The following is an 18,720-nucleotide window of genomic DNA, read 5'->3' on the forward strand; positions in this document are numbered from 1 at the left end:
GTGGCCCCAAAGTAGAATCACCTAGGATGACAGGATGGAGGAGGAGCCTGGATGGCCATTTATTAAGAATGACAAAGGATTCTTGCTTTGGATGCAATAGGAAGGACTTAAGGCTTTTTTCCATTCTAAAATCTTGGGATTCTAGGGAGTCAATTCTCAATTATCCATTTGAATGGAAGATAATGGAAGAAAGGATGTTCTTGAAATGCCTGCTAAGTCAAAGATCATCTGCTCAGCAGTATGTGAACTAGTCAAGTTTTCACTCACTGAAACCCTTCTTTGTGTTCCTGTCCCCTGCCTTCTGCAGGGTGGTGTATGTAGGACACCAGACTTGAAGTCCTCAGGGCTGTAGATCCTGATAGATTGCTTGAAGGGACCTTCAGCAACAACAACTCTCTAACCCCTTCATATTACAGAGGAGGAAACAGTTTGGGGAGTTGATGTGACTTGCCCAGGATGACACTGCTAGAATAGGATGGGCACTCACATCTTCCAGACTCCAAGTCAAGTGCGCCACACTCCAAGGAGTGTGGAACCTCATTTTCTCTGTATAAAGGTGGCAATAATGTTGATATTATTTGCCTCCTGAGATTGTTATGAAGGTATCTGCAACTCATATGGTCTGATGCTGAATGAAGTGAGCAGAGCTAGGAGAACATTGTACACAGCACTAGCAACACTGTGTGATGATCAACTATGACAGACTTAGCTCTTGTCAGCAATTTAGTGATCCAAAACAATTCCAAAAGATCCTTGAGGAAAATAACCACATCCAATAGAGTGGGGGGGGGGGGCAGCTAGGTGCAATGGATAGAGGAGCACTAGCCCTAGGTTCAGGAGGACCTGAGTTCGAATACCTAGCTGTGTGACCTTGGACAAGTCACTTAACCCCAGTTCCTTGCAAAAAAATAAAAACAAAAGAAGAACTATGGGGTCTGAGTGCAGATAGTATACATTTTCACTTTTTGTTTTTTCTTTCTTGTGATTTTTCCCCTTTGCTCTGATTCTTCTAGTGGGTAGAACACTGGCCCTGAAATCAGAAGGGCCTGAGTTCCAGTCCAACCTCAGACCCTTAATAACTGTGTGACCTTGGGCAAGTCACTTAACCCCAACTACCTCACATCCAGGGCTATCTCCAATTGGCATGGTTCATATCTGGCCATTGGACCCAGAAGCTCTGGAGGAGAAAGTAAGGCTGGTGACTTTCACTTAAATATCATGGTCTTCTTAGAAAAAAAAAACAAAGGACAACACATCAATATGCAAATATGTTTAACATGATTATGCATGTTACTTGTCTTGGAGAGAAGGGTTGGGAGGGAGGGAAATTTGGAATTCAAAATCTTAAAAAGTAAATGTTTACTATATTAGATTGTTTGCTGCCATGGGAAGGGGGAAAGGAAGGGAGAGTGGTAGAAAAAAATAGAACTCAAAAGCTTGCAAAAAGAATGTTGAAACGTAAAGACTAACAGAATGCCTTCTGTGGGGGGTGGAGGGAGGGAAGCAAGAATGGGGGGGAAATTGTAAAACTCAAAATAATAAAAATATTTCTTTAAAAAATAAATAAATAAATAACATAAGCTTTTGAAGTTAAAAAATAAAAATAAAAACACTTATAAATGCTATATATAATCATAAATAAATTATATAAATACATATATAAATGTATGAATAAATACAATGTCAAAAAAATAAATGTTGAAAACTATCTTTACATGTAATGGGAAAAATAAAATGCTATTAAATGGGGCTGAGGTTGAGGAGGTGGAGAAAGAATCTGCGGTTTTGGAAAACTGATTCTCATGGATTCTCCCTGATAGCAAGGGAGGTCAGAGATCATCTACAAAGCAGATACTTTGTCATGAATTGCCTCTCTCTTTTGGGTTGACATGGCACCTAGCCTTTCTCTAAAAGTCAGAGCTCCAATGATTTCAGTGGTTCTCTATGCAGTCTACAACACTCCAGAGGACTCCAGAACCAAATTAAAAGGTAATTAGAAAATATGTACTAAAATAAAAGTACACTAGAATACGGTTTATGTTAATACATGATTTTCTAAGTTAATAAGTAGCACAATTTAGTGGCCCCCCCATTCCCTTTTTGAGTTTGACACTACTGTAATATGCAGCTCTCAGTTGTTATGAAGGTGATGTAATAGAGTGACTTATACCAATAAAATCCTTGTTCTTGTCTTTATCCCTCTACTGTCTTTTCTTTAAAGACAGAGAAACTGAGGCTCAAATAATTATAGTGTCAGAACAAGTTCAAGAGACCAGGCTTTTGGCCACCTGACTGCTGGAAGTCACAAGGCCATATATTTAGAGATAGGAGAGACCAAAGTATCCAACTAATAATTTACAGATGAGTTAACAGAGGCACAGAAAGGACAAGTGACTTGCTCAAATCACATAGTTAGCAAATGTCTGAATTCTAGTATTCTTGAGTCCACATCTACATAAGCCCCAGCCAGGAATCTCCATAACATAGAAAGTTCTCAGAGTCAACACCTAGCTCTCTAGAAAAGAGATGAGAGGAGGGGGAGAAAGACAGAAACCAATGAAGGATCTTCCAGCAGGCATCAGGTAGCCTACCAAAAAACCAGCATGGAAGGGCAGTGGAACTAATGGAAAGAGGTCATCACTCAGGCCAACCCAACTTAGGAGAAGAAAAGGGACCCTTCCCTGCATGGTCTGGAGGGGACACAGCTGGCCAGAGGTTTGATTAGAACTAATACTGGGCATGTTCCTGTGTCCAGAGTCCAGGTGGCACTGTGCAAAGAGTCTTGGGATAGGAGTGGGGTGATCTGGATTTCCAATCCAACAAACACCATTGACCATCAGCAAAACCTTAGGGAAATCATTTCATTTTTCTTGGACTCAGTTTCCTTATCTGAAAAATGGGGTTGGTAATGCTTGGCTCTATCTACAAAGTGTTATTAGTCTATCAAATGAGATGATATTTCTAAAAACAATTTTGTAACATCATTAACAATGACTCGTATTGATATGATTCTTTAAGGCCTGCAAAGCACTTTACAAATATTATGTCATTATATCCTCACAGTAATCTTGGGAAACTATGCTATTATTATCAGCATTTTACAGATAAAGACACTGAAGCAGAGAGAGGGTAAATGATTTGCCCAGGGCCACATAGCTAGTAAGTGTCAGAGATTCAGATCTTCCTAACTCAAGCCCAGAGATCTAGCCACTGTATCTCCTAGTTACCTTAATAGAATTGTCAAGTTTTATTCAAAAATTCTATTCTATTCAAATGTAAGGGATTATAGAAGTGGGCAAATAAGTGCTTGAAGAGTGAGAGGGCCATGGAGCAGCTAGGTGGTGCAATGGATAAAGCACCGGCCCTGGAGTCAGGAGTACCTGGGTTCAAATCCGGTCTCAGATACTTAATAATTACCTAGCTGTGTGGCCTTGGGCAAGCTACTTAACCCCATTGCCTTGCAAAAAAAAAAAAAAAAAACCTAAAAAGAAAAAAGAGTGAGAGGGCCAATCTTTGTCTTCCAGCTTGCTCTTGCAGGTACCATTTGCCAGTCTCTTATAAGAATACTCCCATCTTCAAGTGATATTTCATAGGCCATTGAAAATGCTTTCATATTGCTTCTGACAGCCTTTCCCCCATTTTACAATTGAGGGGGGGAAAACTATGAGGTAAAATGAAATTTTATTCTAGTATTCTTGAGTCCACATCTCTAAATGAAATTTTATTTCATTTTCATCCACTTTATCAGAGATAAGATTACTTGTCCAAAGTCACACAGATATTTAGTGGAAGATATATCTTCACACCAAGATCATCCATGCTCATATAGAAAAAAATTGGTCTTACCTTTTCTTGTCATTGGAAGGACACTGTAGAAATTCACTGACATCAAAACCAATGGTGAGTACTCGGTCTTTATTTATGACTGTAAGATAAGATATTTGCTCAATTATACATGTAGACTACGCTACATGATGAATGATCATTTTTAGGAGTTTTCTTAGTGCCTTAAAAGAACTCTGAAGTAAAAATTCTAGGAAGAGTCTTTTCCTGATTCCAAGTCTGGCCTCTATCCATTGCACCATCTAGCTGCCCCATTCTTCTAGTTAGGAGTCCTCTTTTCAGCTAGGCATTTGGCAAGTTTTTGCTCAGAAGAATTAGGATACATCTGATTCTTCCACCGAATGCATTAAATCACTGAGCATCTACCTAGGATATGCATGCCTTTTAAAGTTCTTCCATTGCTGTTGAATAGACTTTATTCATATTATCCCAATAGCAGCCTGGGTGATGTGGGGTTAAAAAAAAAGACCAGTCTTGGGGTTGGGTGAGCAAAGTACTAGTCCAGCCTCTGATCCTTACTAGCTGTGTGAATTTTGGTAAGTCCCTTAATTTCTCTATGCCTCAGTTTCCTCATATATAATTTGAGCAATGATACCTTGCTGCCTATTCGCCTGGATGTTATAAGGATAGAATTTAAGGTACTATATAAAAGTGAGCTATCTTCATCATAATAAGCTTGTAATGGAGACATGGTAGTTGTTATTCTCACTGGACAGATGAGGAAACTGAGGCTCAGTGACCTTGCCCATCATCCTATAACTGGAGCCTAGGTCTCCTGATTCTCAGACCGTGCTCTTTCTTTTGGACCATATACCTTCTCTAAATATATGCTACTCCAGATAACACACAGAAAATCATTTCCATCACACTAACACCAATTACATATGGGAAGAGGCAGAGAAGCGGAAAGGAATAGGTAGTACCATTTGGCACTAAATTCCTAGCAGAGCTGTCATCTTTGTTTTCTTTCAAGTTTGACCTTATCCACCAGCTTTCCACATTTGAACCTCAGTCCTTTACAGATCATAGGCTTTAGAACAGGAGAGGACCTTAGAGGTAACCAATCTGTTCACTAAAGCCAGTCTCAACTTCTCTGGGAATTTCCTACTAACCTTCAAGTATATTAAACAGGAATTGGGATGATTTCTTCTTCAAGGGAATACAATTGTGAAGTTTTAGGCTGAAGATGAAAACTTTCACTTTGGGATCAATGGTCTGCAAAGAAACAAGAATCAATCAGGAACTGAGGCTGCTCAGTCTATAGCTTCCAAAAGCAATAGGCATTATGTGGGATGTACGGGAATCAATTTGGTTTATACTCATTCATTGTTGGTGGAATTGCAAGATATTTGACTCTGCAAGGGAGAGAGGGGAAAGCAGCCTGGCAACATGCAATAAAAAGTTACAAAAATAAACTTACCTTATTTCACTAATTCATCACTGGTTAAAAAAAAATGTGCTGGTAAGTTCTCAAAAGCAAAGAGAAAAGAGCTATCTATTCAAAGATTTCTTTTGCAGTATTATTTGTCATTTAAAAAAAATTGGAAAGAATCTAAAATGTACAATAAAAGTGAAATATTGTGATGCTTTCATATAATATAATACAACAATACATTAATATTGCCAGGTATGAAAAATGAAAAATAATATGGAAAGGAAGGTCTTGAAATAGTTATGCAAAGGCAAAAAAAAAAAACCCACCCAAACAACGCACACTAATTGGGACCACATCAGAAGAAAAGTGAATAGGAGTGAAAGGACAAAGAATCCCAGTGGAGACTTAGAAGCAGTAAGCTTAAAAATTATATTTTGTGGGTAGAACATCGTTAAATCTTGCTTTAGATATTGTGTGACAACAAATCATTTAAACTTTCTTTGCCTTTGTTTCTTTATCTGTCAGATGGATAAAAATAATACGTCTCATGGTTGTGAGAATAAAATTAAATAATATTTGTAAAGTGCTCTGTGAAACTTTAAATAATAATGCTGGTTAATAATAATATGGCTTGTTGGACAATAATAATGCTAATAATAAATGCTAGCTATTACTGATTACAGCACAAATAGTTGCAAAGCAACTTTAACTTGTTGGACTGATATTTGATATAGCATTTCTAAAAGATCATTTTTTAAAAAAAATCACTTTGGTTAGCTGGGTCTGGAAATGGCATCTGAGTGTCATTTGGATTGTAAGATCCTTGGGCAAAAACTTATCATTCCTAGTCTAGTGTCTTGCATTCAGAAGGCACTTAGACCAAGTTGTCAAAGTGAATTGAGTAGCTCTAGTTACTAAGTAGAATGAACACTGGTCTTTGTCAGAGAAGAACTGCTGTTTGATACCACATTCTAGTCTAATGTAGTGATCTCCAAACTTTTTCATTGCACACTTCCATCAATAAAAAACTGACCACCCCTTTCATTTATATGTATCTTTACTTGTTTTTAAATTATGTTCCTGCCATGCCAAATTTTATATATTATAGAACTTTTAAAAATAGATATTTAAAAAGGGTGAGTTATGGGGTGGCTAGGTGGCACAGTGAATAGAGCACTGGCCTTGGAGTCAGGAGTACCTGGGTTCAAATCCAACCTCAGACACTTAATAATGACCTAGCTGTGTGGCCTTGGACAAGCCACTTAACCCCATTGCCTTGAAAAAAATATCTAGAAAAGGGTGAGTTAAAGATGAATTAATCTTGGAGCATAGAGTCAATAGAGTATCATGAGAATGAAATGAGTAGGAAAGTGGCATGTTCAGTTGTATGGAAGACAGAAAGGAGGAGGGAGAGACCTGAAGCAGGAACAGCAACTGGAAGGCTATTGCAATAATGTACATGCATAAGATGAGGGCCTGAAAGAGAGTGGCAGTGGCATGAATACAGACAAGAGAATGGATATAAGATACATTGTTGGAAGTCAAACCAGCAAGAATTGGCAAATGATTAGATATGTGGGGTGAGGGAAGGGAAGGCAGTTAGACTGCTAATTTGGGGTGACTATAGAAATAGACATGGGTTTGGGAGAAAAGAATGTAGGGAGTCCAGTGATATAGAATGGAACCCATCCATTCATGCTTATCCTGAGTAGCTCACTCTTCCCCACCAAAAAGGAGATTGGAGAGAGAGCATCATATTAGCCATTGCCTACGAAGAAATGAGCTTGGCGGCATGCCTATGTTGGGGGTGGGGAGGAATTGTTGTCTGAACAGCTGCTGGCACAGGTGTCCGGGCTGTGGTTAGATTTTCTCTTCCCTAGGGACCTCAACTAAGAGCAGAAGGGAAGACTTTTGGAGGGGAGGGGAAGAAGGGTTGTTGGGTAATAAAGATTAAGGGGTTGGGGTTGTATTGGAAACAAGGTAGCCCTGTTGATAATTGTGGGAAAAATGAGATGGAACCCATTTTTCTAACTTCTGACTGATTTCTGCCTTGGGGTCACTTTACAGCCCACTGGGGATAAGGGACCTTACTTAGGAAACCGCCAGTCTATCCAAGCTTGTGGAGTCAGTCAACACAGCAACTTTCACAGATACCAATGCTGTTCCACCAGGGTTCAGATCTGGTTATTCGTGTCTCCTACATGCATCTATTAATTCCAGGGAAATCTGGTGAGAGAGTGAGAATGGTTCACCATAGCTCACTCTCACTCCTGGAAGGACAACTCAAAGTAAACTTTCCTACTGGCAGAGAGTCAGAAGCAGCGTCTTCTCATACAAAGGAGAGGGTGCTTTGTATCATGAATGGATGACCTGTCTGCCCTTGCTTGCAGTGATGCTGCTACTTGTTGATAATAGACAGGTGGGGACCAATATATGTAAACTAGGGCCTCTTTGTCATTTATCAGTTTATGACTTTAGGTAAGCTCTGTCAGGAGGAATTTGAGAAACAGGGCTTTGATCTGATAATGTTTTTGACAAGCTATCATCTTGGTGACTAGAGGTGGTAAAATATGAGCAAAAAACACATGCTTGTGATTGCTTAATGCCTGGTAGTCAGTGATATGCATATGCTTGTGATTGCTTAACGTCCTGGTCAGTGATGCAAAGGTTGGGATTTAAATGCAGAGGGATGAGCTAAGAATCAAAAATGATGAAAGTACAAGAGGTGAGGACAAGGCAAGAAGTGAGGAAAAGGGCCCAGGAGTAGGCAGCTACCTATGGTCCCAAAAGGTCAAAGAATCATTGATTCAGAAGGCCAAGAGAAAGTCCAAAGTATAGATAACATATATAATATATATATATGTATATATATTATATAATACATATAGATAAACTCACATAGGTGAAGGTCCAGGAATCTAGGAAGACAAATAAGCTAATCATGATGCCTAAGTTCAGAACACAGGGTGTACTTTTTCCTGAAAGGGAATGGGGCTAGGGTAGGAGCAAACAAGAATGGGAGAACTAACATAAGCATTGAGTTCATCTACCCTTATTTTACAGAGGAGGAAACTGAGTTCCAAAGAGCTAAATGATATGTACAAGGTTACATAGCTATAAATTGCTAGAGGTAGGTTTCAAATCCAGGCATTTCCTACTCTAAATCCAGCTAAATTCAATATATACCATTATTATAGTTTTTTGTTCATTCATTTTCAGTCATATCTGACTTTTTGTGACCTCCTTGGAGTTTTCCTTGGCAAAGTTATTGGAGTAGATGCTATTTTCTTCTCCAACTCATTTTACAAAATGAGAAAATGGAGACAAACAGGGTAAGTGTCATGCCCACGGTCACACAGCTAGGTAACTGAGTTAGTATCTGAGGCCAGATTTGAGCTCAGGAAGATGAGTCTTCCTGCCTTCAGGCACTTAATCCATTGTTCTGTTTAGCGACTCCATTGCCATAATGGGTTTAAATATAAATATTTATCCCAAGAGTAGTAATTATTACTCTGTGATATAAATAAGAGCATTACTAGTGTATCATATTACCATCACTTCAATCTCTTATTTAGAAATAAGAAACCCCTTGTCATTGAAAATTCAGCTTACGCAATTAAGTAGTAGAGTGGATAGAATCCTTGGTCTGGATTCAGGAAATTCAAGTTCAAATTCAGCCTCAGATACTTACTAGCTATGGGATCCTAGTCAAATAATTTAATCTCTATTTTCTTCAGTTTCCTCAACTTTTAAATGAGGATAATTAATAATAATAAGAAGAAGAGCATGGGCTCTTAGGGTTGTTATAAGGATAAATGAGATAATATTTGTAAAATTCCTAGCATAGTACATAAGTAATATGTAAATACATCTGTAATAGTATAATTATTGTTGCTATCAATACTATGAATTAACCATTACCATAAATATCTAATACACTCCCAGAAACCTGCTCCATTCATCATCAGTATGGAAAAGGATTCCAATTACCTGCAGCTTACTCAGCTCCTGTGGTGGACCTTCATTGCTTTGGCAATCACATAGCAGATCAAGAGAGAGGAAATCAGTGGAGTCCTACAAAGAAACAGAATCATTACAATGCAAGCACTGGAAAGACAAAAATTTGCTTGGAATTGTCTGCTTTTATGGCTGTTATGAAGAGCCCTAAATGCTGGCAGAGGGGAAGCAGAAAAGGGAGAAAATGGGGGGCAGGGTTCACAGACTAGAGTTGAGAGGATTCCAATCAATTCCAATGTTCAATAATGTATCCTAAACCATTTAACTGGGCTTCATCAATCACAGAACAATTGGTGGTATAGAAGTGTAATAGGATATTATTGTATTATAAGACATCATGAAAGGGGCAGTTTCCCTTTAAAATTTAATTTAAAAACACTTTTTCATACACATGAAAAAAATTTAGTTAGCTGTATGCCAGATACTGGGAACCTCAAAGAGTCTTGAGTTCTAGGACCAATGGTTTCAAGAGCAAGGGCCAGCGATACTTCCCCCTTCCAAGTGATCACCTTTTCTGAATTGTCCCATTAACATTTTAGAATACAAATTAAGGCCACATCTTAATTTAGGAAACCTTTCCTAATTAATCCCACCATTTTCTACCCTCCTCCCCTTTAGTCCATGAGCACAACATTTGACCTCTTGCCTTTCCATGATGTTGCCAGATACTATATTTTATAGGTTTATTTTGATCAGATACTTCTCTGGATTGCTTTGATTATTATATTTATCTAGTCCTTGATAACAAAGACTAATTGTGTTTGAGTAAGGACTAACCTTCATTATATATCCCCAGTACCAATTAAGTTCAACATGTCCTGTGAACCCTTAATAAATATGTTGACTAACTCCACTTTGCCTTCTAAATTAAGTTTTATCATTAGTGTTTACATAGCATCTGCCATTAGCTATCTTATAAGCTATCTGTTATGATAGCCAAATCCAGATTTAACCTTTTCTCCTTTATCTATTTTTCTTACTCCTCCATTTGTTTTGTTTTTATCTCTGTACCATAGACTTGGGGTCAAAATCTGACTTTGTTGTGTTTTCTAACAAAATACAGTTAGGTCTGGAAATATTGGCTTACCAGACCCAGAGCATATTGGCTAATTGATTAATGTCACTGGGGAGGTAGGTCACTGAGTTAGACTTAAGACTTTGTCCTTCATCTGATTTTTTAAAATTTCCAGTGATTTGGATAAGGGTAAATAAGGCAGGCTTTTCAATTTACAGATGTCACAAAAAAGAGAGAGAGAACTAATATACTGAGTGACAAAATAGGGAGTGTCTACTATATACAGGTACTGTGATGAAGACTTCATAAATATGTCATTAGTGTAAGAACTCAAAAGGAGTTGGATCAGTGAAGAAGAAATAAATAAAATTTAAGAAGGATGAATGTAGAATCTTGCATTTGGTTACAGGATAAAAGAGATGTGGATAAAAGTAATTCATGCTAAAAAACAAAAGAAAACAAAAAAGTACTGGCAAGTTCAGGGAAGAGTAACCTCATTGATGGAGACTAAGGAGGAACAAATGGGAGATAATTTCAAAAGGTTTGGAAATGAACAGAGTTCATGTTGAGTGACTTCATTTTTTTAGTAAAGAAGGAAGATCCTGAACTTAGAGAGTGGAAGGAAAGAGAGTGTTGGATTAAATTGCCTATACTTTGAGGAGCCCAATAAGTTTAAGAGACTGCAAACCCAATATAGCAACTTTATGTGGAAACTCTGAAAACCGATGTGCTCTTAGGCTACATTGATAGAACATCCAGAGCAAGAACAGAAAAATAGTTCTGTTTGCTTTGTTCTTCCCAGACCACATCTGGAATACTTTGTCCAGATGTGGTCACCACATTTTAGAATAAACAAGTCATTTTGCCTAGTGTTTAAAGGTTTACATAATACCCGTCACCCTTCCCCATTTGTAAAATGGGAATAAATGGTATGTGTACAACCTACTTAACACAGATTCTTTAAATAGTATTTATGGCTATGAGCCCTAAGCCATCTGCAAACCTCCCAGAGGCCCTGACTGCTTCATTTTGGGGGTCTGGCTTTTTTTGGTCTTCTAAACCACAAGATTTGAGGAAGTGAGAACTGAGATGGTTAAAGAACACATTTAAATAAGCACCAGCCGAAAAGTAGCTCCTCTCTAAACTGACTGCATCTTGTCAAGTTCAATTTAAAAAGCTTTTCTTAAGTACCTTCTAAGTGTCAGACACTTTGTTGTGTGCTGGGGACACATACAGAAAGATACAGCACTTACATTCTCTTGGGGAGAATCACCTGCATAGATAATTAAATGCATACAAAGTACAAAGTGGAGGGGGACAGGGAGGGAATCAGACACCCCCACCCCCACCACCCCACCACCCCCCGCCTTGAACTGACAGAGCCATCAGTGCTCCTTCAGTTGCATGCTTGGTCAAGGCAGCCACAGGGTCTTCAGGTAGGTTAGTGAAAGTTTCAACTGCAATCAGGGCAGCTTGGGAAGACCTAACCTTGTTTTCCTCAGTTTCCTCATCTGTAAGATGAACTGAAGAAGGAAAGGACAAACCATTTCATTATCTTTGCCAATAGAAACCTAAATGGGGTCATGAAGAATCTGACCTTACTGAGCAACAGCAAAAAAAAAAACCACATAATTATTTTGGAATAAAGAAATGTAGAAATGTTTTCAAGACTGTCCAAAGAGAGGTGTGTATCAAACCATTGTCAGTTAGTAGGGACTTTGTAAAATCATGATGGATAGTCATCTTGGACAATATCAATATAAGTTTTAATTTAAAAAAACTGTTTGATTTTTATCCCCATGACAACTCTGAGAAGCAAGTACTCTTATTACTCTCATTTTACAAATGAGTAAACTGAGGCAGACTGAGGTTAAGTGACTTGCCCAGGGTCACATAGTAAGTATCTGAGCTCATATTTGAACTCGGGTCTTCCTGATCTTAGGCCCAGGATTCAATCCACTATACTATCAAGCTATCCCATCCCCTATCCCCTTTAGATGTGGGAAATGAAGATCACTGGTCTTACCTTGATAATCTGTTGCCATGAGGAATCCAATAAGTATTCAGAAATGTCCTCAACTCTTAGTACAACAGACAGTTTCCCATCTAAAAAACCACATCAAAAAAAAGGAAGATAAATAAAATATATAGGCATTTAATCCAATGCTCTCCTTCTTCCCATTCTCTCAGTTGAGGACCTTGCTTCTTTACTGAAAAAAATCGAGGTCATTCAATACATGACCTTTGTCTTCTCCCTTTTCTTCATTTTCAAACCTTTTGAAATTATCTCCCATTCATGCCTCCTTTCCTTTATCTCTGAAAATGAGGTTCCTTCTTCTCCTTGCCAGAACCAACCCTTCTACATGTGCCCTTGATCCCATTTCCTATCATCTTTTCCAGTATATTGGATGCTTCAATCCCCTTTGAATTCTCTTGCCTTTTATTAGTTCCTTCTCTATAGCATTCAAATGTCTTTTTTTATATATCCTTAATAAAAAATAAAACCCCCAAAACCATTTCCTATTCCAATTTTACTATTTTTATAAAGGGTATCTTAAAGTCACTATCCTTCTAATCTCTTCGGTTGGCCATTTTGACATTATCCTGGACCCCACATTCTCCCTTGTCCTTTATATCTTACTAGTTGTCAAATCTTGCCATTCTACCTCACCAACATCTTTCAAATTCAATATCTTTCTACATACACAATCACTGCTTTAGTTCCTATTTTTACCATCACTTGCCTAGACTCTCTCCCCACTCCAGTCTAAAATGCTGCCAGTGATTTTCCTTAAACATAGATGTGACCACATTACTTCCCTAATCAATTAGCTTTTAAAGTTTTGCACCATTTGACCCCAATATATTTCTAGCCTCATTGCCTTGCATTTTGCTTCCTTCCCCCTACTCTATGATCTACTCAAAATGGCCTTCTTTCTGGCCCTCACACAGGACAACCCCCATCTCTTATCATTATACCTTTGCACTCAGCCATTTCCCATGTCTAGAATATATACTTCTTCCTCACGTCCTCCTCAGATATCATCCTTTAAGACTCAACTAAAGTACTACCTTTCTGCTTCTTTAACCACCCTTAACTTCTATGTCCTTCTGATGGGTGTTGGTTGTTGTCCTCTGTTCTCTAAGAGGACGAAAATGGCCTCATTATGTTGGGATCAGAGCAGTGTGTTTGATCAGATCAATATGGCTCAAAAGGCACAAAAACCTCCAAATAGTCCATATAATGTAAGGTTCTAGTCATTTGAAAGATAATTTTTTTTAAAATTCTGAGGTCTTTCAAAGACTTTCCCCTGTATATTACACTATTTAAAAGAAATCCACATGGATGAAATCTAAGTTGTATATAATGTATGACCAAAATGTTCATCAATGTACCTGTAATATAACTAATGATTTAAAATATACTAAACACAAAAAATTCACCAATATCATGTTTAAAATAATAAAAGTTTTTAAAAATGTAAAGCTTTTCTTAATTCTCCTATATAAAGTCCTTCCTCTCAGACTACCTTGTATTTAAGTACTTAGTATTCATTTCTAAACATTCTCCTTCTATCCTGCAATCATACATTTATGTACTTATCTTCCTCATTAGAAAGTAAATTCTTTGAGAGTTAAGCTTCTTATTCTTTTCATTTGTGTCCCCAGAACCTAGCTTATTGACTGTTGATTGATTGATCTGTGCTTTTAATAAATTCCCCACAGTACAAAACATAGCACTGAGTACATAAGGAACTTTCAATAAATAGTGGTCTATTGATAGGAGGTATTTAATTACTGAACCAGAAACAGAAAGATTGGAAGAAAATTACTTTTAAAAATCATTAAAATGTTTCTTTGAAGTAAGAATTTGGGGGGCAAATGAGAGATAAAAATGAGGCAAGAGCTATAAAACAAACTGATGGTGAAATGCTAGAAAAGATCCAAGAAAGGAGAATGGATACTCACCCAGGGTCAAGTCAGAAGACCCAGGATCAAATACTGACTGTCATTAATTTGTCACTTCTCATCTCTTGATTTTAATGTCTTCATTGATAAAATGAAGGCATCTGACTAGATAATCTCTGAAGTCTTTTGAAATACTTTTCTATTGTCCTAAGCAACATGGTAATATAGTAACTGCACTACCACGGAATAATCAGAGATGCATTTCTGGGTAAGTTAGTCAAATATAGGAGAAATTATGTGGAACCTAAAAGGGATTTGGGTGAAGGAGGGAGAAGATAATTATAGGGAACTAAAACTGACCAAATGTTGGTTCGGTGGGCAGAGGTACTGGCAGAGAATCAGTGGGATCCTGCTCTGCCCCACATCCCTTAAGAATCATCCAAAATAGGGCGGCTAGGTAGCGCAGTGGATAAAGCACCGGCCTTGGAATCAGGAGTACCTGGGTTCAAATCAGGTCTCAGACACTTAATAATTACCTAGCTGTGTGGCCTTGGGCAAGCCATTTAACCCCATCTGCCTTGCAAAAACCTAAAAAAAAAATCATCCAAAATAGATAATGTCCTACTCAGTCAAGGGAATGGGAGAGCAGTGCACTACTTAACACCCCATCTCCCTTAACTCCTCTGTAGATAGTATTAGCTGCATTTAAGCACAAAGGAATAAGTTTTTGATGATACCCAAAGAGGTTTTGTTCAGCTGAATGGATAGCTACCCTCCAGAAGCTTGGAAGGTGGGTCCATCCAAAGGAGTGATCTTTATAGCTGTCCTAGTCCTCTCCAAGGAGCTTGGAGGGTTATTACACCTGACTTGTCTGAAACATGGACCCACTCCCATCTTTTGGTAGCCTCAGCTGCTCTCTTCTGGAGACCTTAGTACAATAACCTTAATCCATTTAATTTTAGGTATCAGCACAAGTAAGGTGAAACATGAAAAAGATAGGAGCCCTCTTCTAAAATTGTAGGAACTCTCTTCTAGAATTTCAATCTCTAGCTTACAGATGATAAAAATGAGGCATAGGAAAGTTAATCAGCTTGCCCATGGTTATATGGTAGAAGTCAGAGGTAGAACTAAAGACTAGGATCTTGCTTCTAGTCTGATTCAGTATTCTCTGTGTTGTACATTAGTTGTTCATTGTTCCTAGAATGATTGGAGGCAGATAGGAGGTGAAGAGAATGGAATCAGAGTTCAAATCTGACCTCAGATGCTTACTGGCAGGGTAACCTTGGATAACTCACCTAACCTCTGTCTTGGTTTCCTCATTTGGAAGAAACCTCAGTGGTCCTCTAGTTCAAATCCCTCATTTACACATAAGGAAACAGATCCAGGTTAAGTAGTAGAAAAGGGATCTGAATTCAGATCCTCTTACTCCAAATCCAGTGCTCTTTCCTCTGTACTACACTGCCTCTAAATTCACTTAAACCCCTAAGAAACATCTTTCAAATTTATTCATGATGTAAGAAATTTAAACTTTTTGTGCATTATGACCTCCAATGGCCCTTCCAACCCTGCCCATTTCATCTCTGTATATATGTATATATATATTAATTTATATCACATGTTTTTTTAGTCCTTTATTTTTGAAGGAGACCATAACATCAAGGAAGTGATGTCATGACAAGCATATGAATTGGCTGTGCTAAGTCGCTAGTCTCTCTTCCAGAAGTGTCTGGGTCCGGTGGCCAGATATGAATCAAGACTGATTGGAGATGACCCTGGATGCAAGGTAGTCAGGGTTAAGTGACTTGCCTAAGGTCACACAGCTAGTAAGTATCAGAGGCTGAATTCAAACTCCCAAGTTCCTGATTCCAAGACAGTTATAATCAGTGTGCATATAATAATTAATCAATATGCATATAATTATCATTTCATAGATTAGAAGTTCACCTAAGCCAACCCTTCTGATTTTATCATTTGGAAAAACAAAGGGCAGATTTTACCTTAGGAAGATTAGTCTCTCTGACTCCAGCCCTAGTGTGCTGGGATAACTTAAGTACATAAGTGGCAGATACTCAATTCGAACCCAGACCCTCTGGTTCCAATATCAGTCTACTTTCCACTGTCCCACATGCTGCCTCTCAGTCCTTCCTCCTTTTCTCCCCTTTGCATTATTTTATTTCTATCTCTATTTCTTTATAGTCATTAATTTTTAATGGAATTCCATTCCTTGACTACACCACAATTCAGCCTTGACTACACTACATTCAGCCATTCAGCCTCACCCATTTTATCACAGAAGAAGCTGAGATCTAGAAATGAAGTGATCTGCCTAAGATACACAAAATCACCAGGAGAGTTTACTTAATCCCAAATCAGTTTTCTCACTGCAACACAAAAATCCCCATTTTCATTCACCTTGAGAAGTGAAATTTTCGTGGTAGACATTGTAGGCTTTTCTGTGGGCATCAACAATGGCCTGAAAATGAGAAGACCTTGATTCCTGGTGCGGAAGATCCTCCATCGCTGCTCTCAAGTCACTAAAAGTGAACCAGATCTCAACCAGGTCACCAAAGGAATGGAAGGCAAACAAAGCATAGTCTGCAAAGAGATCAGCAAAAAGGTTGCTTTTCCAGACCCCAGATAGGGAGGCCAGGGCTTGTTTGGGTAATGTTTGATGGTGCAGAATCACCAATGGCTGAAGATGAGCAGCCCTGAGCACCTCAAGAAGTCTTCTGTAGCATTGTACTGTGCTCGTGTCTGGTTCCTGGGAGCTTCCAGTTGGGAGTAGTTGTGCCCATGGAAGAAAGATTTTATAGTGGGTCACCCCACTGGCATAAAGGCTGGCAAAGTACTCAGAAGAGGCATTAATCAGTTGCTGGTTGCAGATGTGAGTATCCAGGCTAGTTGCTGTGAGATTAGACCCCTGCCCGTTCAATAGATGATTCAAGTCCTGAATCAAGTCACTGGGAAGAGGGCCAGCAGCTGCGATGAAATTCTGAGTAGATTCCCAGTCTACTGCCCAACAGGGAAAACTGGACAGAAGAACAAACGCTACATTCCAAACCAGCTCCATTTCCAATGACAAATGCTGGGGATGCAGGGATCTTTGGTACTTATACATGATATCTGGGACTGTAAAATGCGAAGGGATTGTAAAATGTAATGATTAACACAGTTTATCTGCAAAACTAAGCTATAAATTATGTACCAGGACAAAGATATAGAACATTGCAGTCTATGGTGCAGTTCTAGACACTTAGTGGCTAAAGCACTAGGCCTAGAGCTGGGAAGACCTGAGTTCAAATCCAATCACAAACACTTAATAACTGTGTGATCCTAGGGAAGCTATTTAACCTCTGTTTACCATAATCCACAGAGAAGTATATAGCAAACTACTCCAGGATCTTTATCAAGGAAACTCCATGGACAGTATTAGAATGCTATGTTTGACAGGGCCTTGAAGGTTGGTTGGTTCTTGTCCTTCATTATAGAAGACCAAAATGACATCACTATAGAAACAAGTTGCAGTGTGTCCAGCTATGACTAATCAGACCAATACAAGCTCAGAATGTTCTACCACAGGTTGGGCACAAATAGCCCTTATTCTAAACTCATGTATGTCACGTTTCCTTTGAGCTGCTTCAATTCTACCTTTCTTATAGAGTGTAGCACCCTCACTGATGAGGGCATGCCATGCTAGGTGGTCTTGGGCCAGGGTCTCCCATGTTGCACAATCAGTTCTAAAGTTAAGAGAGACCTTTAGGATGTCCTGGTTTCACTTCTTCTGACTCTCCTGTGAGCACTTGCCCCATGTGAGTTCTCCATAGAATAATCTTTTTGTAATCATGTGCCTTTCTGGCATTCTAACCATGTGTCCAGCCCATCATAGTTGCCCTCTCTGTATTAATGTTGGAATGCTAGGCAGTTTAGGTCGAGAAAGGATCTCAGTGTCTAGTATCTTCTCCTGTCAGGTGATCTTTTTTTTTTTGTTTTTTGCAAAGCAGTAGGGCTAAGTGACTTGCCCAAGGCCATACAGCTAGGTCGGATTTGAACTCAGATCCTCCTGACTCCAGGCCAGTGTTCTATCCACTGTGCAACCTGGCTTATGGCTCCTGCCAGGTGATCTTAAGAATCTTCCTAAGACAATTTAAATGGATGGATTCAGTTTCCTGACGTGGCGCTGGTAAACTGTCTAGGATTCACAGGTATGTAGCAATGAGGTCAGCACAATAGCTCTGTAGACCTTCAGTCTGATGGTCAGTCCAACACCTCTTCTCTCCAACACTTTCTTTCAGAGCTTCCCAAATATTGAGCTAGCTCTGGCAATTCGAGTGTCAACCTTATTGTCAATGTGAACCTCCCTGGAAAGGACACTGCCAGGGTATGTGAACTTGTCCACATTCAAAACTTCTCTATTTGCTGTAATTAATGGTTCCACCTATGGATGGTTGTGGTGTTGGCTGATGGAGCACCTGTGTTTTCCTGGTATTAATTGTTAGGCCAAAATTAGCAAAAGCAGCAGAGAATCAAACATAGTTGCATCTCAGCTTCAGCAACTGCATTT

General features: G+C 38.8%; 1 protein-coding gene across 1 annotated transcript in view; it reads right to left on the reverse strand.

Moving 5' to 3' along the window:
- Window positions 1-17,277, reverse strand: part of LCT (lactase) — a 47,707-nt gene extending 30,430 nt beyond the window's left edge. The window contains exons 1-5 of the mRNA XM_074212021.1: window positions 16,572-17,277; window positions 12,277-12,356; window positions 9,209-9,292; window positions 4,956-5,058; window positions 3,847-3,925 (exon numbers count right to left, since the gene is read on the reverse strand). Of these exons, the coding sequence (XP_074068122.1) occupies window positions 3,847-3,925; window positions 4,956-5,058; window positions 9,209-9,292; window positions 12,277-12,356; window positions 16,572-17,277 (1,052 nt within the window). The remainder of the gene's footprint in view (window positions 1-3,846; window positions 3,926-4,955; window positions 5,059-9,208; window positions 9,293-12,276; window positions 12,357-16,571) is intronic.
- Window positions 17,278-18,720: the final 1,443 nt, after the last annotated feature.

Source organism: Macrotis lagotis, chromosome 1 (genome assembly GCF_037893015.1).
Source record: "Macrotis lagotis isolate mMagLag1 chromosome 1, bilby.v1.9.chrom.fasta, whole genome shotgun sequence".
Classification (NCBI taxonomy): domain Eukaryota; kingdom Metazoa; phylum Chordata; class Mammalia; order Peramelemorphia; family Peramelidae; genus Macrotis; species Macrotis lagotis.